This window comes from Opisthocomus hoazin, chromosome 6 (assembly GCF_030867145.1).
Source record: "Opisthocomus hoazin isolate bOpiHoa1 chromosome 6, bOpiHoa1.hap1, whole genome shotgun sequence".
Classification (NCBI taxonomy): domain Eukaryota; kingdom Metazoa; phylum Chordata; class Aves; order Opisthocomiformes; family Opisthocomidae; genus Opisthocomus; species Opisthocomus hoazin.
Genome location: NC_134419.1, coordinates 28,631,418 through 28,656,705, shown reverse-complemented (window position 1 = coordinate 28,656,705; position 25,288 = coordinate 28,631,418). Strand labels below are relative to the sequence as shown.

Sequence of the window (25,288 nt, the reverse complement as noted above, 5' to 3'; positions counted from 1 at the left end):
GCTGAGAAGTGCTGCTTTTCCCCAGCTCGCAAGCGGTCGCTCCCGCTCGGAGCCGTCGCTACGTGTGCTCAGACTGGGGGAGAAATGGTGCGGCTGTGCTGGGACGGGGTCACCAGCTTTCCCTTATAAGCTCGGTGTTACTTGATCCCCAATGAAGTGGCATCACCACACGCACAGGGACTTGTGGTTGGCCTTGATGAGCGGAGGGGTGTTGCTGGGAAGTGTGCTCCTGCGCCGCCGGCTGCATCCCTCCTGTGCGCCCTGCCACAGCATCCCGTCTCCCCGCACACACAGAGCAGCCGTGGGCAGCAGGGCGAGCGGCCTTGGGACGGTGGGATGTGCTGATATGTCTCCTTTAAATCTCCCATCTTCAGGCTTTACAAAAAACATAACCCAAAACCAAATACTTCTGGGACGGGAAAGTGTGCATCCCCTAATGATTTCTTGCCAGGGAGGTAAATCTTCTTGTAAATGGGAATCTGCAAAAGAGGGGGTGCGAATAAGCTGTTACCAAGAGGATCTTTATCCATTGAACCCTATGATTGATACTGATTTAATTTTTACTGCTCCTGATTTCTCTGAGATTCCTATGGAACTGCTTAGACTGAAGATATCTTGTGTGTGCGTCCCAGTTTGGCAGCTTGACTCGTGAAACGTGGAGGTAGCGAGAGGAGGTCAGAGGAGGTGGATGGAGGCAGCTGTCTGGTGTCTGGTAGGAAACAGCAAACCAAGCAGAGGAATTTGTTGTGAGATATTCAATATTATTGGAAAACATATTTAGTGTGATAAATGGGTATGCTGTGATCCAGGGATTGTTTCAAAGCAGCAACCTTAACTCTGCTCCACTGCTCTCACAACATGGGTATTTTTAGACTGATTCCCTTTTATACCCATCAGTACTCAGACCGTCACAGACGGTTACCAAAATTAAACCCGAAGCTGGATGGGAAAATAGGCACTGACCTTGTCAGTACGAACCAAAATCGTATCTTATTTCAGACGAACGCATGCACCACAGAGCCACATTTTCCCATATGTGCAAATGCGAACTCGGAGGAACTGTGGAAGAGTTTTAAAAAGCATCGTTAAGCCCAAGCACGAGCATCCAATACTTCGTTACTCCTCCCACCCTTCCAAATTACAGTGCCCTTTGGTTAAAGTCTAGCTGCTGGCAAAGCCACCAGCACCAGGGTGTAGACAGGATGAGGTGGGAAACTGAAGCCTGAGGAGCAGCTCAAACGCGAGCTGGCAGGATGGCAGTGGTGTGTCCAGTGTGTTCACCTGGCCGGTGCCAGCGGTTTGCCAGGGAGCTGGTGGGAACCTTGGTCCTGCCTTCAGACACCTCTGTGATTGAAGCCGTCCCCTCTGCGGGCACGAGCGCTGCAGGCTGGTTTTGTCCCATGGCAGTGGGAGAGCGGAGTACAAGTGAAATGGCCACCCCACGGGGATCCCTGAATTTCCCCGCTGTCCTTGTCTCTGTCTGCCAGCCCTGGGAGGGAGCAGGGAGGTTCTGCACACCCCATGCTCGAGCACCGTGCCAATGCGCAGTGCGTGGGCATGCCCGCGGCTGGGCACATACCTTACAGCGGTGTGCGGGAATCGGGGTGATAGTGTGTGCTCACTGCAGCCCCAACGGGTTTGCGTGCCGTGGCAAAAGGGAGTCCTCAGCAGACAGGACAGCAGCACAGCACTTCGGTAGGGTGGCTTCTAAAAATGGGACTTAGTCTATTTATTGCTGATCAGGTTAGCAGGCTAAGCAGGTATTCCAGCGTGCTCCCCTCCAGCAAGCTGGAGTCCCCTCTGGGCTTAAAGCACAGCCTAGAGCCAGTGGATTGTCAGATATTGTGAAGCCTTGTTCAGAAACGCCTCATGGATGAAGCTGGCCACCCTGCTGGGAGGTATCCTGCTTTCCAGCCGCTTTATCCCCCGACATCTGCTGCTGCCTCGGTAGAGCTGGGGCGATGCCCGAGGGAGGCGCCGGCCCGGGCAGGCTGGCAGGTGCCTTGCTGCTTTGGGGGCAGTGGGAGGGAGGGATGCTCCACACCTGGGTACCCCACCGGCAGGACCCCCGGCTCTCTGCTGCCCTGCCCATCTGACAGCCGGGCTCTCGGGACAGTCACTGCCTCCGTTCCCTGCTGCGTGGAAGCCCCTGCCCAGCGGTCTGCTGGACACCACCCTGCTGGTCCCAGACCCCTGTGCCTGGCGTGGGTAGGGACAGGCACTGAGACTCCTCCTGGCCAGGGGGCATGTTTGATGCTGAGCCAAAGCTGTGTTTTACATCGTTTCCTTCTCCTCTCCAGTGTTCTTTTCTTTCTGCTGATGTATTTAGAGGTACTGGTCATGTTCTCTTGTTTAGCTGAAATAGTTAGGCTTCTCCTGGATGGTCAGCAGTCCCTGCTGAAACTCCTCTGGGAAGCCAGGGAAGAGCTGTGTCCTTCTCCAGTTCCCTTTCCTGCACAGCCCGCGGCGGCTGTGAGTCGTCCAAAGGCACCGGTGTTGCTGTGATTTCCTCGTGACGTTCGGTGAAGCCAAATCCTCGTCGCCTGCATGGTGCTGTTGTTTGCCGTTCCTCCCAATTACTGCTATTAGGATCCCAGCAAGGTTTCTCAGGCTTCCCTCCTGCGGGTTACGCCTGATCTCCTGTGCATTTCTGAGATTTACTTTCATCCCCTGTATTTTCAGCAGCAGAAATTACAAGGTATGTGGTTTCCCCCCCCCTCATTAATTCTTGGAGCTCTGGAGCCTGTGCCGATTGAACTCCAGCTCAGCTGTCATTTTGCAAGAAGTTAATTCTTCATCAAGAGAACATTACCGCTCCTCCCCCCGCAAAGAGCTGGGAAAGCCTTCACCAGCTTGGCACGGCTCCCTGCTTTCATTAGCCTGAGCTGACCTTGGGTTAAAGCCTAACTCTGGAGGTACGTCAGGAGCTGCCATGCCACCGAGGGCGGTGGGCTCCCAGCCCCCTGCCCGGCACTGCGCTCGCGGCATGGTTCCCGTGATGGGGTGGGCTGCCGGAGCCGGGGGAGAGCCGACGGGGCATCGTCGCAGGCAGAGCTGGGCTGCTCACGTCGTAGCGTCCTTGCAGCCAGCCCTGCGTGTTTGGCGAGGGCGGCTCTGTGCGATCCGGCTTTGCGCAGAGCTGCATGTCCTTTCTGTGTAAACACAAAGAAATACAGTTTTCCAGCAAAATTACATCCCCTTCTATGCCTTTTTACCTAGCACAGATTTCTTCTTGCCCCTCCCCAACCCCCCCGTGCCAGCAGAGTAGCAAGCAGTTTTGTGGAGATTGCTTTTTCTTATTAACTGAATACTCGGACCACTGCTCTTTCCCCAGTACAACCTTTTTTTCCTATTTCATGGAAGGGGACAGGGGCAGCTCAATGCATTTAGGTGCACTTCCATTAGAAAATCTCCCATTTATTTGTATTCTGCTAGCACAATCTGACCGTACAGCATTCCCAGTACCTTCCCTTTCTGATGGAGAGTGCTAGTGGGCAGACTTAAATCTCTACCCACTGCGGTTTAGATGGGCTGGAGTGAAATGGGGGCATTTTTATTCAGGTTAACCTTTTTCAGATGCTTGTGAATGCGAGGGGGTGATGAATCTAGAAAGATACCAACTCCTCTTGAGTGTCGACTCTGCCTAACCTGGCACGCAGTGCGTGGTTACAAGTTTTCTTACACTTTTACTGTGTGGAAGCAGTGCCACAGGGGTGGCTAACATGTTTCTACGGGTGCTGAGTTTTCCACGCTTTTCACACATACCCACCACACTCAGCTTCATACATAATTTTACTCTAAGCTGACAAGGTTACGTGCGCTCTCTATTAAGCAGCATATGTTACTCTGTTCTTGAGAAAGGGCAACTTTAATACTCTGCCAGTAGGAATGTGTTGCGCAACGATGCATGCACCAGCTGGCATTATTTTCCACCTAAAGTTATTTAAATAGTGAACTCCGCATAACAGACAGATGTTGAAAATAGACTCCCACTAACCTGAGGTCAATGGTACAGCTCTCATGCTCTGTCGAAACAGATGTTTCTTTTCTAATTGAGAAGATGAACATAGTTTTTCATGGGCAGTCTAAAATTAAGGGGTAATCTTTATTAGCTGGTTGAAGTTTACAAGTGAGCTAATACTTCTTTTTCATTAGTAAGACCACCTTTACTTTTTTTCTTGAATAATTTCTTTTTTTAGCTTTGCCATATCTCAAATGTCCGCTTTCAATCTTTGCTTAATAATTTTAGTAGAGTGCTTAGAGCTTCACCAACTGTGGAGCTGTGCAAGTCCAGGAACAGACGGGTTTCTCTGTTGCCCTTTCCATTTTCTGTGCCTTTCCCTGAAATTATTTCTTATCTATCTTCTGGGATTGCCACATTGCTAGATCCAAGAATTAATATAACCCAAACTTGTAGTATCATTGCAGATATTTAAAAGATCCAGAATCGTGCCCAAGATGGACAGACTGCCTGGGTTGAAGGCCAAGAAAGCTCTGCTGACCATTACACCATTTAGTTAAAGTAACACGGTGAAATGCTGCGTGGTGTGAAACCAAAGGGAATCATGGAGAAGTAGCAGAAATTGCTTTCCTTACTTGATCCCAAGCCAGATAATTATTTCTATATCATTTCTTTATTAAACATAAGGCTGGGATTCATGTCTCCAAGCTGGAGCCGTCAGTAGCTGAGCTTATCGTCCTGGCTCCCTCAAGGGAGGGAAATGTGGATTTTCTCCTGAAATAGTCAGGATCGATATCCTAAGATGGGAGCGCCGTGTCCGGAGAGCACAGGGTGGATTGCTGTCACCCAGCTCCCTGCATCCGATTCCAGAGGCACTCCTGTTGCCCCTGTTGCAACGCGGAGCAAAGCTTCTCCTGGGCATCCCCGTCCCCTCCCGGCAGCAGAGCGGGTCCTGTGCTGGTGGCTTTGAGAAGCCCCACTTTAGCTTTGCCTCGCATGTGATTTTGTGGTGGCTCGGTGAGACGCTCGTTAGCAGCGATGGTGTGATTTTTAGCACACCTTTGGGTGTGCAGGGTGTATTCTCTGCAAGGGTTGTATGGCCTTGGTCCAACGTCCCTGGAAGCGTGCGAGTTTTCTTCTCCTGTGGGTCAGCCAGTGCCTGCTGGTTTTGGATGCAGCAGCAGTTGCTGTGGTTGTGCAGACGGTCTCAGAGTCCCTTTGATGGCATTTCCAACCCTGCCGTCACCTCTGCTCTCCTCTCAGCAACAGGAAAAGCTAAAACGCTAATGCTTTGCATCCCTCTTAAGCTTTCTCTGTCCGTTTCGCAGCAGAGGGAGGGGTGTTAATGAGTAGGGGCAGACCTGGCAGATGTCCGTGCCCTGGGCTGATGCAGCTGAGGTTGAGAATCGCTCCAAGCCAGGGAGGATCGCTCGTACGCAGAGAGGTTTCCCATGGCCCCGTTAGTAAGTGGGCTTGCAGGGCAGGTGTCAGCAAGGGCAGGTACTGTCGACACGCAGCACGTCTGTGAGACCAGCTGAGATGACCAGCAGTCTTCAGTAACAAAAAGCCCATGCTAGTGTCTGTAGTCTGCTGATGGAAGGGGCTGGCCGTTGCTTGGGAGAGGTCCAAAGAAGCAGCGTTGGGCCAGCTACCCCGCCAGGGTGCAGGCAGGGCACCCAGCCCAGCCCCGAGCCGTGGTGCTGGATACTGTGCCCGGGCTGGTGCCTCTCCTGGTGCCTCAGGCTGCCGGCAGCCATTCCCGGGAGCTGCAGGGGGTTGCTGGGGCACACGGGGGCTGGTGGTGAGATGTGCCCTTCTCCTGCTGTAGCCAGCGAGCAGCGTCCCGGCACAGCCGGGCTGGAGCGAGCGCACTGAGCAGGGCTGGTGGCCGCTGCTACTGGTTTGAATGGCTGCACCATGAGCGGGGATGTCTGAGCTCAGGTTCTGCCATGTCCGGCTTTGAGTTCGTCCCTTACAGTCTCTGCGACTCAAAGCTTGCTTAGAGGAACTGCACAAACCTAAAGCTGCTGTTGACTGTAGCCAGAGCTGCTGCTTTGGGTGGAATCCCGCTGGTTTGCTGAATTAGCCTTGAGAACAAGGCAGAGCCAATTGCACGCGGTGGCTGTGAGCAGGGGGCAAGCGGCACACGAATAATGCTGATGGCCCCGCCGGGCTCAGCGGACTTTTTTAGTCTGGTCTCTCCTGGGTCCTTTTCCTCCTGTCTAGCACCTGTTTACCCAAACTCGAATTTGAAAGCCCCCCCAAAATCAGCAGTGCATCTCCTGGCCTGTGGGATGCAGCGCGCCTGCCCCACGGGGCGCAGGCATGCGAGAGGCGGCTCGGCTGAATGGCCGTGTTATTGAATCCCTCTTTAAATGTTATTAAATTACAGTTAGGGTTTCATTAAAGCCCCAGTGGGCATGAGTTCAGTAGGATTTTATTGGTTAGAGCCGCGCTTCGTTGCATGGGAAACGCATCCCAAAGAGTGTCTGCGCTCGTCAGAGTGGCTGCGCTAACGAGCTCTGCTTGGGGCAGGAGGTGCAATAGCTGTCTGTGTGCCTGGCTCGGACTTGCAGAGGAGCTTGGTTCTTGCCTCTGTGTCAGGATAAAGGCCTGGATTTATGCAAGGGCTTAACAAATCTGGCCACTTAGCCCTCATGAGATTTTGACCTCTTTGCTCCCATCGGTTCTTGCTGGAGTTTTGCCCTGAGCCGTCAGCACGAGGGGACTTTGGCTTCAGCGTGGCAGAGGCAAAAAAGCTTTCCCCATGGCACTCCCCTCTGCCAGGCTCGGGATGAGCCCGGGCAGAATCCCTTGCCTGCAGCCAGGGCTTGCAGAAGCCTCTCCGAGGAGCTCTGCATTGATACTGTCCCCAAAATGTATGCCAGGGCTGGGGAGCACCTTTACTGAAAAGCCCTGGCCTGTCTGTGTTGCTGTCCTGGGGCTGTTACTCACCCAAAAAACAGGCAAAAATAGTCTCTCTGACCCTGAGATATTTTTCAGGGTTGCTGTCTTTTCCAAGCCCACATTAATTAGCATTTGGGATGGCCCAGAATAGAAACCCCACGGCTCCAGCAGCTCAGAAATGCAGCTTGGTGTTTATTATCAATGATTGTTAGGACCAATAAATCAGACTGCAGCTCCACAAGGTGTCATACAATTGCTCTGGGTGCTGCAGAGAGCATCCAGCTCAGCCCGTGGCTTCTGGAAAAATCATGTGCAGAGCTTCAGAAGGTGTTGGGTTAATTACTCCAAGGTAGCCAGGCTGGAGCTCACCTTTCCAGGGCTAAATCAAGACATTTCTTTAGCGTTAGGTACCAGAAGCACTGCTGGTATCTCGGCACCGGTCTGGTGTCTGAGCAAGGCACAGACAGGAGCCTCTTGGATGCAGTTTCACCTCTGCTTGTAATGACGTGGAGGGGGATGGTGAGAGGTGGGACATGGAAACCCACCCCGGTGGGCTCTTTGGTGAGGGACTCTGGTGAGACCCTTTTCCACGAGGACTAAGCCCTGCAAGCAGCGTATGGGTATGTGCTGGGGATTTTGAGGCTGGCTGTAGCCACGGTGGGAGCCTGAGCTCTGCTTTCTGCAGCCCATCACGATGGCTTCAGCCCCGGAGCGGGTGGGCTTGCACAGCTTGTCTGGTCTGTGCTCTAGGGAGGGCAGAGCTGCGTCCCCCGTGCTGTTTTTGGAGTCGTCTGTATCTCCTGTCCCCATCGGTGACTTTAAAATGGCTTTGAGGAATTGTGTTTTCAGGTCTTTTATCATCTGATCGCAGGTCAGGGCCGGCAGCTTTTCCTGCCTGCTGGCTCTGGCTGCCAAAGTTAATAGATCACGCGGCGCTGGAAATGTCACTCGGAGGCTTGGTGTGGAGTGGAGGCAGAGCTCTGCGTCGGGGCGCCTGCCCTGTGCTCCCTCTGCAGAGAGACTGGGGAAATAATGAGAGCATTAATTAAATTCCTCTTCCTCGGGCAGGCGAGGTGCAGGGTGCGGGGCTTTTCTGCCGCTGGGCAGGCGCGGAGTGTCCGTCCCCACGGCTGTGCACAGCACCCTGCTTGTGGGACCAGCACGCCGGGCACCCGGTGTGGGTGCGCCCATGGTGGACCAGTTATGGGACGCCCCAGAAGTCCCATAGCAGGAGGCTGCTCAGCCTGGATGGCTCCTCGAGCCTGTTCCCCTGCCGGCCCTCTCCCCGCTTGCAAGACTCCAAATGCAAAAGTGGCTGGATTTTGGGAATCTCGTTCTCTCCCTGGGGCTGGGCTGGAGCTTTGTGTTCAGTCACTGAGCTTTGGAAGTTCCTGTTGAAGTTTTTCCTGTCCAGTGACTTCTAATCAAAGTGGCTAATTGCATTATCCCGTCTCCCCTGGAGAGGTTCACAGAGCGCTCAGCAAGTGTGTTCAGTTTTATACCAAGCCCCTAAAAATGAGGTTTCTCTTACTGGAGCTCAGCAATGGCCACAGCCAGTGGGGCAAACCTGGCCGGGCTGTGGAGCCCTGGGGGCTGGCAGGGCCGGGGAGGTGGCGGTCCCTCTCCGGGGAGGTACAGCCCTTCGGAGGGGCAGAGCGGGTGCCTTTGAAACACAAGTTGACATTCCCAGCAGCATCCTGGGCTGAGCAAAGCGATATCCCCACCTCGGGGGCCGTATCTCTTCGGGGTGTGCTGCTGCGATGCTGGGCACGGGGACACTGCGGGGCAAAAAGGACCCCCTGTCCTGTCCTGGCGTGGATGCGCAGGCTGGTGTGGGCAGCTGCTTGTGTCTGGGGAGGCACGTGGGGTTGGGGAGATCTTTCCTCGCCCCTCTCGCCCCTTCCCATTGGAGCCTCTGCAGCCCTCACTGGGGCTTTTTGGGCACAGCAAAGCTAATTCGGGTGTTTTCTTCTGGCCCCCGCAGTATGAGTTTAAAGCCAAGAACATCAAGAAGAAGAAAGTGAGTCTCATCGTGTCGGTGGATGGCGTGAAGGTCATTCTGAAGAAGAAGAAGAAGGTAGGCAGCCCTGGTCCCTGCGGCAGCGGTGCATCAGCAGCGGAAGCCTTCACCATGTGGTGCAGGGACCTGCAGGGTCCTGGAATTTCTGGGAAGCTCTGGTGGGCTGGGAGAGTGAGGGATGGGCTGCTGCCAGCCATGCATGAGCCGTGTTCCCGCAGGATGGCAGAGCTGGTCCTGACGCGGGTGTAGAAGGGTCTTGGGGGCCCCGTGGGAGGTGGTGTGGGACAACGCCAGCCCCAAAAGGGTCTGGCTCTCAGCAAAGGGTTACAGGGGAGCAGCAGCAGAACTGTGACAAGCAATTCCTGGGGCTGTCCCTGGACTGTCTCTGCCCGGTTCCTGATCTCAAGGGCAGCGTCTGACGTACTCATTTTCAGCTTCTTTCATTGCAGAAAAAAGAATGGGCATGGGACGAGAACAAAATGCTCATCATGCACGATCCCATCTACAGGTAAGCCTGCCCGCTGAAGGGACGGAGGCTTGCATGGCTCTGCCATGCCGCTTACCCCACGTGGCACCGTGCCGGGGACCGACCACGGAGAGCCAGCACCGTCCCCATGGAGGCAGCTCCCTGCGCTTGCTGTGCTCTCCGGGAGTCCCCAGCTCTTTTCCTCCATCTCGCTGGCAAAAGCTATGAGCGTGGGGCATCTGTGTCCTGGGAAAGCCGAAAGGGAGTGAGGAAGGGCCAAAGCTGTGCCGGGGAGGGGGTGGCATGCTGGCTGGGGCAGGTGCCCGGGCGAGGAGGCCGGCTCTCCGAACTGGCAAGGCAGAGGAGTGAGCTTTGCTCTCCTTGGTCCCTGGAGGGCTCCTGGGCTGCCGGCTCGGTCCCTGGGGGCTGAGCAGAGAAAGCCCCTTGCTGCCTTCGCAAAATGCTTGCTGCTGCTGAGTCAGCAGGTGAATTTTCCCAGCCGAGGCAGAACCACTGCCAAAAACATTTGTGATGGGCTTCAGCAGGGATGTGCCGCAGAGGCTGGGCATCTGCCAGCACCCTGTGCCCTGGGAAGCGCTGGCTGTGGCCTTGGCAGTCTCCTGGGCACGTGGGTAATATGTGCATTGATGTCCTCCCTTCCCTTCTGTCGTTGAAGGATATTCTACGTGTCTCATGACTCCCAGGACCTGAAGATCTTCAGCTACATTGCCAGGGATGGGTCTAGTAATGTCTTCAGGTGCAACGTCTTCAAATCCAAGAAGAAGGTAAAGGCGCTGGGGTGCTCATCCCGCTTCGGAGGTCTCGGCGAGCAGCCCCGAGCACCGCAGCCATCTGAGCTCTGGTGCCTGCGGCCGTGCTCATCGCTGCGGCAGCTCACAGAGACCCCCGAGAGCTGTGCCGGGTGCCGGGCTGGGGAGGGCACGAGGCAGGGGCAGCTGAGGTTACGTGTCTCATCTCCTTGCCCACTGCAGAGCCAAGCCATGCGCATCGTCCGGACTGTGGGGCAGGCGTTCGAGGTCTGCCACAAGCTGAGCCTGCAGCACACCCAGCAGAACGCGGACGGGCAGGAGGACGGAGACAGCGAGAGGAACGGGGACGACCTGGACATCCCAGGTACTCTGCGAGGGTGGAGGCAGGGCCAGTGCGGGGGCCCTGCAGCCGGGCAGACAAGGTCTGCAGAGCCACCATCTTCCCAAGCCGCTCCTTGCCGGCTGACACCTGCGGGGAACGGATTTGCACAGCAATCTGGCCTGTGGCGCCTCAGGCTCAAGCTGGGATCTTGCCCAGCAAGGAGCCTTCGCTAGGTGTTAGCCGTCATCCTCGCAGACATCCCCCTTGCTGGGAGCCCATTAGCAGCGCCTGGGACTCTGCTGGGCGCCTAAATACTCTCCGTGCTCGGCTGCACACGCAGCAAACATCTCCTCACTGCTTCCACAGAAGAGCACGGACCTTCCCCGCGTCCCAAGGCGCTCGCAGGGCTGGGTCCAGCTCTCTGCCACCAACCCAGCTGATGGTCCGTGGCCACCTCTGCAATTCCCTGCCTGCGTGAAGCTGCGCTTGGGATCTTGCATCGAGCTCCCAGGGCTGCGGGCAGCCTGCGGACCCCCTCTCCCTTCTCAGGTCCCTGGGTCCGGGGGTGTTTCTGGCCAGGAGCTGCTGGTCCACCCCATCACCCCGGGGAGCTGCTGTGCCCCTTGGTGCCAGCGGCTGCACTGGCAGGGAGACAGATGCTCTGCCAGAGGTCGGTCAGACACCTCCAGCGCCTGTCCGCGTGTGGGCTGCCTGCCCTGCCGCCCCGTGCGGGGTGCCAGGTCCTCCCATCCCATCAGGAGCAGCCTGGGCTGTGCCGCAGTCTTCTGCCTGCCTCTGCAGCCAGCACTGTCATGATAACCTTGTCACGGGGCTGTCCTGGACCCGTCATTGTTTGTTTTTCCACCACGCGATGTCCCAGCCACAATATACAGTTCCCTGGGGATTTCTGAGCATCCGGGTTTTTTTTCCCTGTAATCTCTTGTTTACTTTTCTTTAGTTTTCTCTGTGTCTTCTGCACTCGATGGCCCGTTTCTCCCACATCAGGGGTTTTGGCCGCTGTGCCCCAGGTTTGGCGTGCTGGGGCTGGGTGTCTTTCTGGCCGCAAGCCCTGTCCCGGCCGGCAGCATGCGGCTCCATACCTGCTCCCCCCCTGGAGCTGGAGGGTGGGGGGACCGGTGAGCATCACTCGCCGTACCGTGGGTGCATCCTGGCGAGCTCCCGCTCCAAGCGGGCTGTGCTCTGCTCTGACGTGGCTCCCGCAGCCTGCCGCCTCGCTGGCGCAGAGAGGGCGGCCGCCGCGGCGGAGGAGACGGACATCGACGCCGTGGAGCTGCCGCTGCCCGGGGCTGACATCCTCGACTTCAGCCGTGGCGTGACCGACCTCGACGCCGTGGGCAAGGAGGCGAGTGCCTACGCCGGTGCCAAGGTGCGTGGGTCCCTGCCCTCCGCTCCCGGGTCACAGCGCGGCCGCGATGTGCGTCCCGGCAGCCCAGGGATCAGGAGGGATTGTGCAGCATTCCCCGGCTCCCGATCAAAGCCATCTGCTGCCGCGGGGCTGCCCTTTGGCTTGGGGCCCGGGGCGCTCCCGGAGAGCACCATGCTGGGGCTCAGCTATGTGCAGCCGCACGGAAAGTGTCTGGGGAAGAGCAGATAGGGATTTTTTTCCACACATCAAAAAAAAAAAAAAGAGACTTTTGATACAGTGGAAATTCCCATAGGAAGCATCAGCCTTTTGGGAGTTTTCTACAGAAGTATTTGGGCTTTTGTCAAAACTGAAGTAATGCTGTGCGTGAAGTTTTTTGGCACCCCCAGCAAAGTGTACATTTGCTTTGAATGCCGCAGCTTCTTTCCTTAGTGTTTTTGGGGGTTGCTCTGTGCCTCAGCCCGTGTGTGCTTGGCGACTCTCCGTGACGAGGGGCATGGGATCCCACTTTCGACGCCGGTGTTTTGCAGGGCTGCCTCCACCCTGAAGATATCCTGACAGCATCGCCCAAGATGCTGCTGCCCTCGTCTGCCCAGCTGCCTGACCTGGGAACACCTCTCTCTGCCCACCACCAAATGCAACTTCTCCAGCAGCTCCTGCAGCAGCAGCAGCAGCAGACGCAAGTGGCCGTGGCACAGGTTCTCCCCTCCGCTCTTTCCCGGGGGCAGTGGTGGGTCTGGGATGCGCTACTGAGCCCCTCTGTGCCGGAGCATCCCCAGCGTGGGTGGGGACCCGACCTGATCCGGGGTGGACCCTGACACCAGGGCATGGGAGCGGGCCGGGCGGTGTCCTCGATCTTCCGTGGCACCGCCTGCTCTGTCACACTTTCCTGGCATGGCTCACTGTGCCCTTGCTCCCAGCCATGGCTCCATTAAGCCCGGATGGATTAGCATTGGGTCTGCACGCCTCCAGCTTTCTTGGTCCCTTGGCCTCCGTGGTCTTGCAGATGCCTGGCCTCAGCGTTAGCCCCCTGCTGACTCGTTCTCCGTGCAGGTATTTCTCATTTAAGCAGCTCTGGCCACTTTATCCAACTCATTACCTTACGCTTACTTGTTCCCTGAGCCTTCCCAGAGCTCTCTGCAATTGCTCAACTTTCTTCCTGGCCTGAGCGATCAGCTCCAGCAGCCCTTCTCTGCTTTCCCATGGTTTTCCTCTTCATGCACCAGAAATTCTGTATCGGTCCTTCTGGCCATGCTGCTGCCCCGAGAGCCTGGGTGCCTTCTGGGGTCACAGGCTCAGGAAGTTGCTTCCCCCTCTGGAAGAGGGACCTGCATCCTCAGGGGGTCCTTAATGTCCGCCTAAGTACAGCATAGCTACAGGCAGAGCTTGACAGGCGAAGCCGGGTCCCTCTGTGGTTGGGACTGCTCATCTGCAGTAGTTCCCAGTCTTTGTGCACCTGCAGAGCCTTGCAGCGGCAATTTCTTTTTCTTCCTACGTCCAGATAAAAAAAAATACCTGAGATAGCTTAATGGCATTTCTTGGCTGGCTCCTGGGATGGCAGCCGGTGGCCTCATCCCCCTGTCTCCAAGGGCTGATGCCCTGCCCTGGACCTCTGCCCACCCCAAGGTGGTTCTTGTCCCAGTCACTTAGCTGCGCTCTAATCCCTTCAGCTTGCACCGTGGTGATTTTGTGTCGTTGTGCTTTGTTAATGAGCAAGTTGGGCCCCATCATGTCCAATGCCTTGCAGATGACTGAATACATTACGTCAACACCTCTGTCAATGGCACGTGTTGTCTTCTCTCAAAAAGCACCGAGTCAGTTTGTCTCTGAACACGTGGTGACGGGCACAGGCTTAGTTCTTTACTAACAAAGCCGGGAGATCCACTGTGTTGGCCAGGATCTGTGCTTGGTTTATAGCTACGGGACCATCCTGTAATTATCTCAGGCTTTAATTACTTGGCTGAGGATGAAATTCCATTTAGTTCCCTTGTTGACAAGAGACTTGCTTTTGCAAGGCATTTCCAGGTACCTGTGAAAGTTCCATCTCTTGAATTAAAGCCAGGAGTCCTTCCTGGGTCTTGTCCCCAGGGCGATGGTGGCACGAGCCGCTGCCCCTCTGCAAGATGTGACCTTTGGGCTCTGCTCGCATCTTCTCCCGGCATCACCTGAGCATCACCTGGGCCCTGCTGCAGGCGCCTGCGATGGAGGCAACTATCGAGGAAGGATGGCTTCCAGGCTGACGCTGCCAGCACTGAGCTTTGGCACCTGCTCAGTGTTTAACTGTGATTCCACCTCTGCTAGCTCGGCTCAGGGCCCCTGCTTCACCCACCAGCGTTTGGCAGAGACTCCTCATCCCACCGCGCTGCTGTGCCCCGCTGTCCCACCGCTGGCAGGAGGAGGAGGTGACTCTGGCTCTCTGGCTTCTCGCAGCCATGGCGAAGCAAGCCCCAGCCCCTCGCCTGGCCTCCTGCCACCCCCCAGACCGCTGTGCTGTGGCTCTGCCCCACCAAGGGCACTGCCCTGCCGCCTTGCTGGCTGCGGTCAGGCAGCACGGGACGGAGCAGGCAGCGCCCGCCTGCCAGCAGATCCGGTGCTGCCTCCTGCTCCCCACCTTTCCTAAGGTCACTTTCTAGGCCACGGTAAAACTGCCTTTTTTGTTGGTGTTTCGGTTTTTCAGTGGGTTGTTTGTTTGTTTTTGGGTTCTTGTTTTTTTTGCATTAAATCCGTGCTTTCCTGGCTCCCCGCGAGCCTGGCTGGCTCAGTCCTTGAGGGGAGAGGAGCCGTGGGTGGGTGGCAGGAGGGGGATGCTGAGCCGGTGTGGCTCCCGGCTGGCTCTGCACTGCTGTCCCCTTGCCCGGAGTACCCTCCTGGGGCTCTCCTTGCCCGAGCTCAGAGCAGAGAGCTGCCCCCACTGCCCCTCTGCGGGATCTCGCCCAGCAGCATCCCACCCTCCCTGGGGTGCGGTGCTGGTGGTGTAGGTGCTTGAGTATGGGTAGTTGTGTCGAAATCAGTGGACTTCTTGCCTGTGGACTCCCGCCGGCTAATGTCCAGGCATTGCTTCCCAGGGCCAGAATGAGCAGCCAGCTCGTGTCCCCAGTGCCACCATGTCCCAGCAGCACTCTGCCATCTCTGTTGCTCCAGGCATGTTGTGCCTGTCGCAGCCGGAGCAATCTGCAGCGCCGAGGCAGCTCTGGTGCTCCAGCCCCTGCTAGTGACAGTCACCGCTGGCAGAGCCCTGCCTTGTCCAAAGCACAGAATCACAGAATGTTCAGGGTTGGAAGGGACTTCTGTGGATCACCCAGTCCAACCCCCCTGCCGAAGCAGGGTCACCCAGAGCAGGCTGCACAGGACCTTGTCCAGGCGGGTCTTGAATATCTCCAGAGAAGGAGACTCCACAACGTCCCTGGGCAGCCTGTTCCAGGGCTCCGTCACCCTCAGAGGGAAGAAGTTCTTCCTCATGTTCAGACGGAACTTCCTCTGCTTCAGTTTGTGCCCATTGCCCCTTGTCCTGTTGCTGGACACCACTGAAAAGAGTCTGGCCCCGTCCTCCTGACACCCACCCTTAAGATATTTGTAGGCATTTCTAAGGTCCCCTCTCAGCCTTCTCTTCTTCAGGCTAAACAAGCCCAGCTCCCTCAGCCTTTCCTCATAGGAGAGATGCCCCCGTCCCCTAACCATCTAATCATCTTTGTAGCCGTCCTCTGGACTCTCTCCAGTAGCTCCTCATCTTGGGAAACCTGCCCGGACAGACAGCTCGGCCAGGGACGGCACACGGCTGCGCCCTCGTGCACCCACAGCACCTTCCAGCTGGTGTGATACTGGGCAGAAATATTTAGGGTATTGCACACTGGGTAAACTATCCCATTTTTGGGACAACAGGTCGAGTGTTTCTTCTGTGGTTGGACTTGATGGTCTGCAGTTGGACTTGATGATCTGAGAGGTGTTTTCCAGCCTTAATGATTCTGTGATTCTCTTCCGCATCTGTCTGGCTTCCTGGTCTGCCCTTTCCTCGTGCGGTCGTGGCACGCGTGCGTGACTGCCAGTTCCACCAGCGCTGCCTCCCCTTGCCTCGGGCTTTTCCATCGGAGAGACCAGGGGACCACGATTTGGTGGGCGTGCGCTGGTGTGACCCTGCCGCCTGCCCCCACTCTCCCCATCGCATCTGTGGGTATCCGCAGGGAATGGCTTCTCCATCAGATCATTTGGTGGGGTGCTGGTGAGCCCTGGTAGAGGAGCAGCGACAGCCGGAATCGAAGCCTTCAGCCCTCGAGCAGTGTCTCCCACACGCTCACCCACCCTCTCCTGTCACACAGGTCCACTTGCTGAAGGACCAGCTCGCCGCGGAGGCGGCAGCACGGCTGGAGGCCCAGGCTCGCGTGCACCAGCTCCTGCTCCAGAACAAGGACTTGCTGCAGCACATCTCGCTCCTGGTCAAACAGGTGCAGGAGCTGGAGCTGAAGCTGACGGGGAACACCACCAGTAAGCGCTCCTGCCCCTTCCTCTCCCCTCACAGCTAGCCGGGTCCGTGGAAGACGTGTGAATGGGTGTTTCTCATGGGGTTTTTGTGCATTGCCAGTGGTTTTGCGTGAGGGGAACAGTAGTGCCCTTCTGGCCTGGCTTGTGCAGGTGTGGAAGGGTGCTTGGGTGCAGCGTGGGAAGGGGCGTGGGGAGGGCTGTATGGACGGGTAGTCACAGACGTCCATCAGCTGTATGTCTGCTTTCCCAGCGGCTGCATGCTCTAGGCCAGCTCCTTACCTGCTGAAGAGCCCATCCTTGACCTTCCTCTCCAGCGGACATGGCCATCAGCTCCACAGAGGAGCTGGGGTGGGAGACAGATAACGTTTTATCCTGCGAAACTGGCACTTTGCTGGCCAGCAGCAGCTCCTGGCACCAGAGGCACTAAGTGAGCCCCTCAAAATGGTGGTGGCGGGGAGGCTGGCACCGAATGGCCCCAGACCGTCCTCCTCTGGCCAGTCTGCAGCCAGCCGTGGTGGCCAGGGGACGCCCAGGCAAGCCGGGGTGGCACTGCCTGCCCCTCAGCCGTGCCCTTCTCTTGCAGCAGGCTCCCAGGACAGTCTGCTGGAGATCACCTTCCGCTCCAATGTCCTCCCCGTCCTCTGCGACCCGACCACCCCGCAGCCTGAGGACACCCACCCGCCGCCGCTGGGCCCCGGCTCGGGCTTCCCCAGCGCCCTGGGCAGCCCCATAGGTAGGAACGACTCTCTGGTGAAGCTGGAGTGCTACCACTTTCTGCCGGGCTCAGGGCCACCCGCCCCAGAGCCGACGCTGGGCAGCCTGGAGCTCATCAAATTCCGTGAGTCGGGCATCGCCTCCGAGTACGAGTCCAACACAGACGAGAGCGAGGAGCGCGACTCCTGGTCCCAGGAGGAACCACCGCGCCTGCTCCATGTGCAGCCCAGGCAGGACCTGGGCGACAGCCTGGAGGACGAGATCGCTGTGTAGGGGTCGGCAGGAGGTGGTGCAGAGCAGCCGGGACCATACAGAGCTGGGGTGGTCCCTGACCGTAGCCCCCCGGTCCTGGCAGGGGCAGGACAGCCTGGAGGGAGCGGGGGCAGAGGGCAGGGTGTGTGGCGGCAGGGACGGAGCCATGCCGAGGGGGTGTGCCGGGCGTGCTGTGCTCCAGCGTTGCATGGGCTTGTGTGCTGAGCTGGAGCGTCCCCACTTCGCAGCAAACGGCGAGCTGACAGCTGCTTGTGCTACCCCCTGGTCCCTGTCCCCCTGCGAGCTGCATTTCAAGATCAGGCAGAAGAAGAGGACTCCCTCCAGATGCTGCTGGATTAGCCACTGCTGATGGTGCTGCTGCAGGGGGGAGAGGAAAGCAGATGAGGTTTTTTGCTGGGGGAATGAGGGAGCAGGCACGGGGCAGTGGGCAGGGACATGAGATTATCTGGACAGGCCGGATTGATGGGCCGTGGTCCGTTGTATGAGTTTCAACAAGGCCAAGTGCTGGGTCCTGCGCTTGGGTCGCAACAACCCCATGCAACGCTACAGGCTTGGGGAGGAGTGGATGGAGAGCTGCCTGATGGACAAGGAGCTTGGGCTGTTGGTCGACAGCCGGCTGAACATGAGCCAGCAGTGTGCCCAGGTGGCCAAGAAGGCCAACGGCATCCTGGCTTATATCAGGAATGGTGTGGCCAGCAGGAGTAGGGAGGGGATCGTGCCCCTGTACTCAGCACTGGTGAGGCCACACCTTGAGTACTGTGTTTGGTTTTGGGCCCCTCACTACGAGAAGGACACTGAGGTGCTGGAGCGTGTCCAGAGAAGGGCAACGAAGGTGATGAAGGGTGTAGAGAACAAGTCTGATGAGGAGTGGCTGAGGGAGCTGGGGCTGTTCAGTGTGGAGAAGAGGAGGCTGAGGTGAGACCTTATTGCCCTCTACAACTACCTGGAAGGAGGTTGTGGCAAGGTGGGTGTTGGTCTCTTCTCCCAAGTAACTAGCGATAGGACGAGAGGCAATGGCCTCAAGTTTGCATCAGGGGAGGTTTAGTTTGGATATTGGGAAAAATTTCTTTGTGAAAGAGTGGTCAGGCACTGGAACAGGCTGCCCAGGGAGGTGGTGGAGTCACCATCCCTGGAGGTGTAGGTGTGGCACTTCAGGACATGGTTTAGCAGGCATGGTGGTGTTGGGTTGACAGTTGGACTTGATGATCTTGGAGGTCTTTTCCAACCTTAACGGTTCTATGATTCTAAGAGGGAGCGAGGAGCCAGGTGAGCAGGGACAGAGCCGCTGGCAGGGGTCTGGCTCTCTGCATGGTGGAGAGGGTGGGAGAGGAGGCCAGGGCTGTGCTAGCAGGGTGGTTAGGGTTGGTGACGGTGCACAGTCAGCGTGGGTGCGCGGGTGAGAGGTGAGGCGGTGAGGGACAGTGGGGCTGAGCCTGGGGAGGAGCTGACGGGTGAGGTGAGGTTGCACAGGGTGGCTGGGCGCAGGCAGCTCCTGGCAGGGTGATGGTGTTTGTGGCACAGAAGGCACGGCTCGGCGTGGGGCAGGGAGCCAGGGCACGCAGCACGAGGACATGGACTGTCCTTCCTCTCGTTGTCCTGGGCTCCTTGGCATGGCTGCCAGGTTCTGGTGCTCTGAAGTCAAGCACTTCCCTGCACCCGCTGCCACCACACCCTCCTCCCCGCTTTGCTTTGTAGGCAAACCCTGCCATTTCCAAGCAGTCGTTTGGCCCCGGACCGGGGCTGGGGGTGCAGTGCCGGCATCGGCCGTGTGCTGGCAGGGGCACGCCTGCCAGCCCTCGAAGGGGAGCAAACTGCTGGTGTCTGCAGGGGTGGTCCTTCACATCTCTGGTTTGCACCTTCCTGAAAAGTGAATCCAAGATCTTGGGATCCACCACCAGACTCCAAGACGCCCATGGCTGAGAGGGGTCTGTGGGGGCCTCCAAGGGATCCAGAGCTTGTTTCTTTTCTGCAAGCACATTTGTCAGCTGCTTGTTGCTGCAGCCTCTATGAGGCCACAGCTGAAGGGGTACGAACCAGAGGCCTGATGTCCCCCCTGCTCTTTGTGGAAACACTCAGTGGGGTGAGGATTGGCACAGTTGTCTTCCTCCCCATCCACTTCCATCTTGCTTCTGCTTCGCTTTGTCGCTTCTCTGCTGCTCTGGCCTTCGCCAGCTCTGTCTGCGCTAGATCTGCCTGCAACTAACCCCTAGCTGAGCACCTCACAGACAGGAGCTCTTGCTCTTCCACAGGGCTTAGCCCGGATGCTGAGGAAGGTCCGTTGCTTCTTGCTGCCCTGGTCTGCTTGGGACTGAGGGCTGCTGAGGACTGAGGTGTGGGTGAGACCCCGGGGTCGGTATGAGCTGTACCCTCTGCCACAGGAGCAGGCTGGATGCCATGGGGGGATGTAGAGTCCTAGTGGGGAGGAAGGCCACGTTGCGGTGTCCCCAGCAGTGTGGTCTGGTGTCCAGGGGAGCTCCCAGACTGGCCACAAACGGGAGCAGGTGCCCGTTGCAGGGTATCCCAAGCACTCCTGTCCTCTGGCCACCGATACCTCTGTATACCCTGTCCCATGCTGCTGTGTGCCAGCGCCTCTGCTCGGGACCCCAATGTCCCACTGCCACCTTCCAGCGGTTGGAGGTTGGTCCTGGCAGGAGGGAGAGGTGGGGATGGCAGCACACACAGGGCACAGCCAGGCGGGGTAGGGATGCGTGGGTGAGCTCGGAGAGGGATTTCCGTGTCAGCAGATGGGTCATGCAGGAGAGGGGGTGGCAGGACCTCGGCCAGGCGCAGGGAGAGCCTGGGAGGAGCGGCAGCAGGCTGGAGGTCTCTTCCAGGCTGCGCTGCCTCAGAAGGCAGGCAGGGCCGAGCCGTGTCCCCAAGCCACCGCTCCTGCCCGTCCCTGCTGCGAGGAGCTGTTGGGAGCAGCTGTGGGCTGGGGCTGCTGCCCGCCACGCTGCCCGGGGGGGGAGAGTGGGACCCTGCCAGCGTCCTGCCGCACGGCGGGTGTGCGGGTGTGAGTGGTCCTCCTCCCAGCTCGGCGCTGCCTCCGAGACACCTCTCTAGCCTCGCACTTTTGTTATGGACCTTGGCTGGGGTTTTATAGCTATATTTTTTGTCCTTTCTTTTCCTACAACTGTCGCGTTACTAACTGTTGACTCTATCTGGGAAACCAATCTGTCAATGTAAGTGCACTTAACCCTTGGGTGTTGTCATTAGTCGACTGGCTTTTGCTAAATAAATCTTTCTATTTCTCAAGGCTTTCTGTTGTCTCTTCCTTCTCACTGACTCTCTCTCTTTCTGTGCTCCTCTCCCCCTCCCTGCTGGGAGCCAGCACCAGCGGTGGCATCCCTTGCCTTTGCACAGACCCCCTCCAACCTAAGCATCGTCCCCTGCGGGACCCTTGCTTGCAGTGCTGGCCACGGGCCGCCCGTGAGAGCGAGGTGCCCTGAATGTTGGTGGGGTGGAGGGGCTTCAGCCTTCCCCTGCAGCCTCTGCACAGCACAGGCTCATCTCAGGGCTGACCCAACAGCTCGAGGGTGCTGGGGGGTTCCCGGCGTCTGCAGAGCTCCCCACCGAGGTGCAGAGGTGCTGAGCAGCACTTGCAGAGGCTCGGCAGATTGTTGGCTGCTAGGGAAGGAAAAAATCAGCAAGAGCCTTTCGAAAACGGCGGAAGCATTGTGTAGGCAAGAGCAGCAGGCAGACGGGGCCGGCCACTCCTACAACAATTTATTCTGCTGCTGGCAGGAGCGATGGAGCCGTGCTCTCTCTCCTGCGGCGCTGCCCAGCTGGCGGGGCAACACGAGCAACCGGGGGGCTGCAGCCTCCTGCCCCTTGCGCTCCCTCTCCCACAGGGCCTTGAGCCTGCGGTAGTGCACCTTGCAGCTGTAGCCCTCCTGGGCGCTGTGCTGGATGTGGCTCTTGATCGACCACAGCGTGGGGAAGACACGGCAGCACGACACGCACTTGTAGCCATGCTGGGGCACTGGCTGCCACCGGGAAGCGGCGAGGATGTCCTGGACCGTGATGCTGGCTCTGCTGCTGGCCAGCCCATCCCTCTTGGGGGGCTGGGGCTTGTCTGAGGAGCTGGAGGAGGAGCAGACAATCTCCGAGAGGTCGTCGGGCTCCCCATGCTCCTGGGTGCTGGTGGCCTGGTTGGAGAAGAGGCTGCCCAGGTGCTGCTGGTCGGCTCCTTTGGTGCACGTGAAGTAGCTGTAGGGCGAGAACCAGGGGCGGTAGATGGTGCTGGCAGGCAGCTCGCTGCTGGGTGAGGCTGCGGGGCTGCAGGCTGCAGAGGAAAGGGCCAGCAGTGAGTCGGGGGTCCCTGTAAAAGCCCGGCCCCCCAGGAGGTGGGGAGCAGTGCTGGGGACCCTTCCCCTCTGTCTCCATGGGGTGCAGAGCTGGCTGGCTCTGTCCCAGCGCATCCCCCCAGCACGGAGGGCACCCACGGGATGCAGGGGTAGAGATGGGCACGGGATGCTGGCGGGCGCCGAGGCTCACCCGGCAGCTCGCTGGAGCCGTCCCACGGCGAGCTGCACTGGTACTGGGGCAGCAACGATGGGGCCGAGCTGGCACAGCCAGGCGCAGCACCCGCAGCTCCGAGGAGTCCGGCTGGGAAGACACGATGGAGAAACCGATGTAGCTCAGAGGTGGGGGGTGACTGCAGAACCCCCCCGGGTCCCCAGAAAGCACCCGCTGCCACAGAGCTACCCCGGTCCCCGTTCCCACCCACGAAGGAGGACATGCCCAGCCAGACCCCTCCGCGGCCTGTCTGCCCACAGTGCTGGGCGTGTGCGAGGGGGACCCGCCCCAGCTGGTCACAGCTGGCGGGCATCGAGCTCACCAGGCAGGCTTGCAGGGCCCCAGGAGCACAGGGCCTCCGGGCTTCTTGTCCTGGTGCCGTGGGACATGGCCTCGGTGGGAATGGTGGGCAGGACAATGCTCTCCGTCACCCTGGCGTAGCTGGTGTGTGGCTCCTGCGCCATGGTACCCACGTCGTCATCAGCTGACATCACACATGTGCACGGTGCCCAGCAGGATGCTCCTGGGGAGGGTGCTCAGGGTCCCCGGGGAGCTTGGCCAGCCCAAGGGGACGGCCAGCCTGGGCTGGAGAGGGAGGCGCAGTGGGGTGGGTGGCGCAGAGCCCAGGCTGTGGGTGCCCCCAGAGAACCCACGTGAGTTCCATCTCCATGGGCAACATGACAGGTCTGGGCGTGGCGTCGGCAGGGTATCTCACCCAGAGGCGTGGAAGGGACAGGACCGCTGTCCCCTTGCCATTCCCTTGGTAAATCCTCTCTCTCTCTCTTTCTTTCCCCAACCTGCTTCCCAAGCTGCTCGGTGTCAGGTAAGAGATGCTCTCGGTGTTTTGGCAGTGCCAGCGTGGAGCCCTGGGCTCACTGCTACCCTGTCTCACCCCGTGCTGTCCCCACTGCATGCGCTGCCCTGCGCAGCCCTGGCATGGCCAGGCTGCCTGCAGCCTCCCTGTCCCCCAGATTGTGCTCCCATGCTGCTGGCTTGGGCGATGGCGGGCAGCTCTGGGAAGCGCCGTCCCTGCCGGGGTGCCCCCTCCAGCCCGGCTGACGCCCCATCTCTGTTCCCTTTCCCCCTCCAGTGGACCAGAGCATGTTTGAGAACGCCAGCGCCGGCACGGCCCCCGCACCGTGGCCGCAGCACGTCCGCCCCGCCGGCAGCCAGCACCTCCGCAACCTGGGCAAGGCCGTGGGCGCCAAGGTGAACGATCTCCTGCGCCGCAAGGAGCCGGCCGGCCCCCCCAGCCTGGGCGTGATGGAGGTGAACCCCAGTGCTGGGGCCGTGCTGGGCACGGGACAGCCGGCCAGCGAGGACAGGTGAGTGTCCCCGTGGCATGCACCCCGCGGCAGGGCCGTTGGAAGGGCTCAGCGTGGGGCTGTGTGTGACTTCTCTGTGCTTGCAGGGCTGTGGGGCTGGACACCTTCCCCCGGCTGGACCCCCCACCACCTGTCACCAAGAAGCGGACGCTGCGCGCCCTGAAGACCCCGCAGGACATGCTCATCGCGCCGCAGCCGGCGGGGACCAGCCCAAGGAGCAGCGTGGAGGAGCCCCCTGAACTGCCCACAGCCCACCCTGACCCTGCAGAGGAGCGGCCGGGGATGAGGGACCCGTTCCCTGCAGAATGCCCTGGGGTCCCCAGCGTGATGGGCAGCCCAGAGTCCAGTGGGGACCAGCCCACCAGTGTGCTCCCCGTGCCCGACCTCATCCATAAGGGCAGCCTGGAGAGCCAGTGGCGAGCGGGCGAGAGGGCCACCGAGACCTCACCCTGCATGGAGAAGCCCTCCCGGAGACCGGGGCTGGAGCATGACCCGCCGGGGAGCACAGGGCGGCCAGAGCCCTGCACCCCTGGCCGGGAGGTGGAGGGGCCCCATCCCGACCTGCTGTCCTTCGAGTAGCGGCAGGGCAGCAGCGACAGGGCGCCGTGGGGGCTGGCTCTCCCAAACACGTCTCTCGCTGCCACTTGCCATTTTGGGGGTCATTGTTTTGGAGAGGGGAGAGCCCCAGGGTGGGGTGTGGGGAGCCGTGACACCCCACTTCTCCCCACATTCCCAGGAGGGGCACAGGCTATCCTGCCACAGCTTCTGCAGCCGCATCCCGGGCCCGTTCACCCGTCATCTCAAAGCTCCCGTCCTGCCAAGGTGCCACCATCCCATCCGCAGCCAGCGGCCACTTTGAGCTGGGGTCCGAGCGTGGGCTCGCTCAGCAGCCTGGGTCCTTGCACACGGGTGCAGAAAGGCCAGCCTGCCCCCGGCCCCGTCAGCTGTGCCGGGGCGAGAGTCCCACCGGTGTCCCCTGCGGTTCCCCGCATCTGGGCTGGCTGCCCTGGCCCGGAGTGTGTCCCAGCTTCCGTCGTGTGCTTGCTGGAGAGCCCGTCCCGGCGTGCCTGCGTCCTCCAGGCAGGGAGCTGGCATGGCAGGCGTCCTCAAGGCCTGCTCCAGGTGCCAGCCACCCCCCCAGTCCTTCGTAGCAGAGCCCCAGCCGCAGACTTGCTCTCCTTTACTTGCTGGGATGGTGACGTCTTGGCGAGCCTGGGACACGAGGAGCCGCGCGGTCCTCTGGCACCGCTCTGTGATTGTTTCCCCGTGAGTTACAGGAGAGGTTAGCCATGCTGCGGACCCCTGGGCCGGTGCAAGGAAGGAGCTGCGAGACGGCCCTTTCTGCCTGGAGCTTGAATGTGCGTCCTCATCCCAAAGGTGCTTTTGAGGAGGAAAGCTCCGAACGCCATATTTGGGCTAGGGGCTCGTGGATGGGGGACCGCTGCTCGCCGCTCGTCCTGGGCCGTGTGGGGTAGCTGGGCTGGAGGATCGCCTTGCGCCACCCAAAGCCACGCTGGCCCGTAGCCCCTCGTGGAGGAGCCAGCATCTTCCAACCCTGCCAATCACAAGGGAACCCCACTGCTGGTCCGGTCCCTCTATTTATGTTGTCTGGGGTGCGCCTGTAGTTTGGGACAGAAGATGCAGATCGCACAATAAATTTCTTTTTGTTATTTATGAGGCCGAGGGCTGCGGGGCTGAGGAGCGAGGCGGCAGCCCCGCGGAGCTGAGGGGGACCGGGAAAGGCGCTCTCCGGCGCCGGGCTTGCGGGGTGATCGCACGGGAAGGCGGGGTCTGCCGCGTTCGAGCCGTGGGGTTACGGGGGGTGTCCCCAAAACGTGCCCAACGCCTGCAAAGGGCACCCGGATCCCGGCAGCCAGGCCCAGCGGCACAGCACCGGGGAGCTGGGGGACGCTGGGGGGGTTGGCGGTGCCTGGGCCAAGGGGGTGACATGGCTGCACGGCTGTGCTTGGCACTGAGGGGACGGGACCCCCGGTCGGTGCCTAGGTGGAGGGGACAGGGCCCTGCCAGTGCAGCAGCTGAGGGACGGTCGCTGCCCAGGCGGAGGGGACGAGACCCCCGGTGGGAGCCCGGGCAGAGGGGACAGGACCCCTGGCCGGAGGAGATGGGACCCCCTGGGGTGCTGAGGGGACGG

General features: G+C 59.4%; 1 protein-coding gene across 5 annotated transcripts in view; it reads left to right on the top strand.

Moving 5' to 3' along the window:
* Positions 1–24,801, top strand: part of NOS1AP (nitric oxide synthase 1 adaptor protein) — a 48,261-nt gene extending 23,460 nt beyond the window's left edge. Inside the window, exons 3-12 of one of the 5 annotated variants that reach the window (XM_075422370.1) lie at positions 8,853–8,945; positions 9,338–9,396; positions 10,031–10,139; positions 10,347–10,488; positions 11,670–11,833; positions 12,361–12,528; positions 16,144–16,309; positions 16,890–17,039; positions 22,902–23,136; positions 23,223–24,801. In XM_075422370.1, the coding sequence (XP_075278485.1) occupies positions 8,853–8,945; positions 9,338–9,396; positions 10,031–10,139; positions 10,347–10,488; positions 11,670–11,833; positions 12,361–12,528; positions 16,144–16,309; positions 16,890–17,039; positions 22,902–23,136; positions 23,223–23,715 (1,779 nt within the window). In that variant the 3' untranslated portion in view covers positions 23,716–24,801. Of the gene's footprint in view, positions 1–8,852; positions 8,946–9,322; positions 9,397–10,030; positions 10,140–10,346; positions 10,489–11,669; positions 11,834–12,360; positions 12,529–16,143; positions 16,310–16,889; positions 20,549–22,901; positions 23,137–23,222 lie in introns of those variants that run through there. The other 4 variants (XM_075422369.1, XM_075422368.1, XM_075422372.1 and 1 more) reach the window with 4 other exon arrangements.
* Positions 24,802–25,288: the final 487 nt, after the last annotated feature.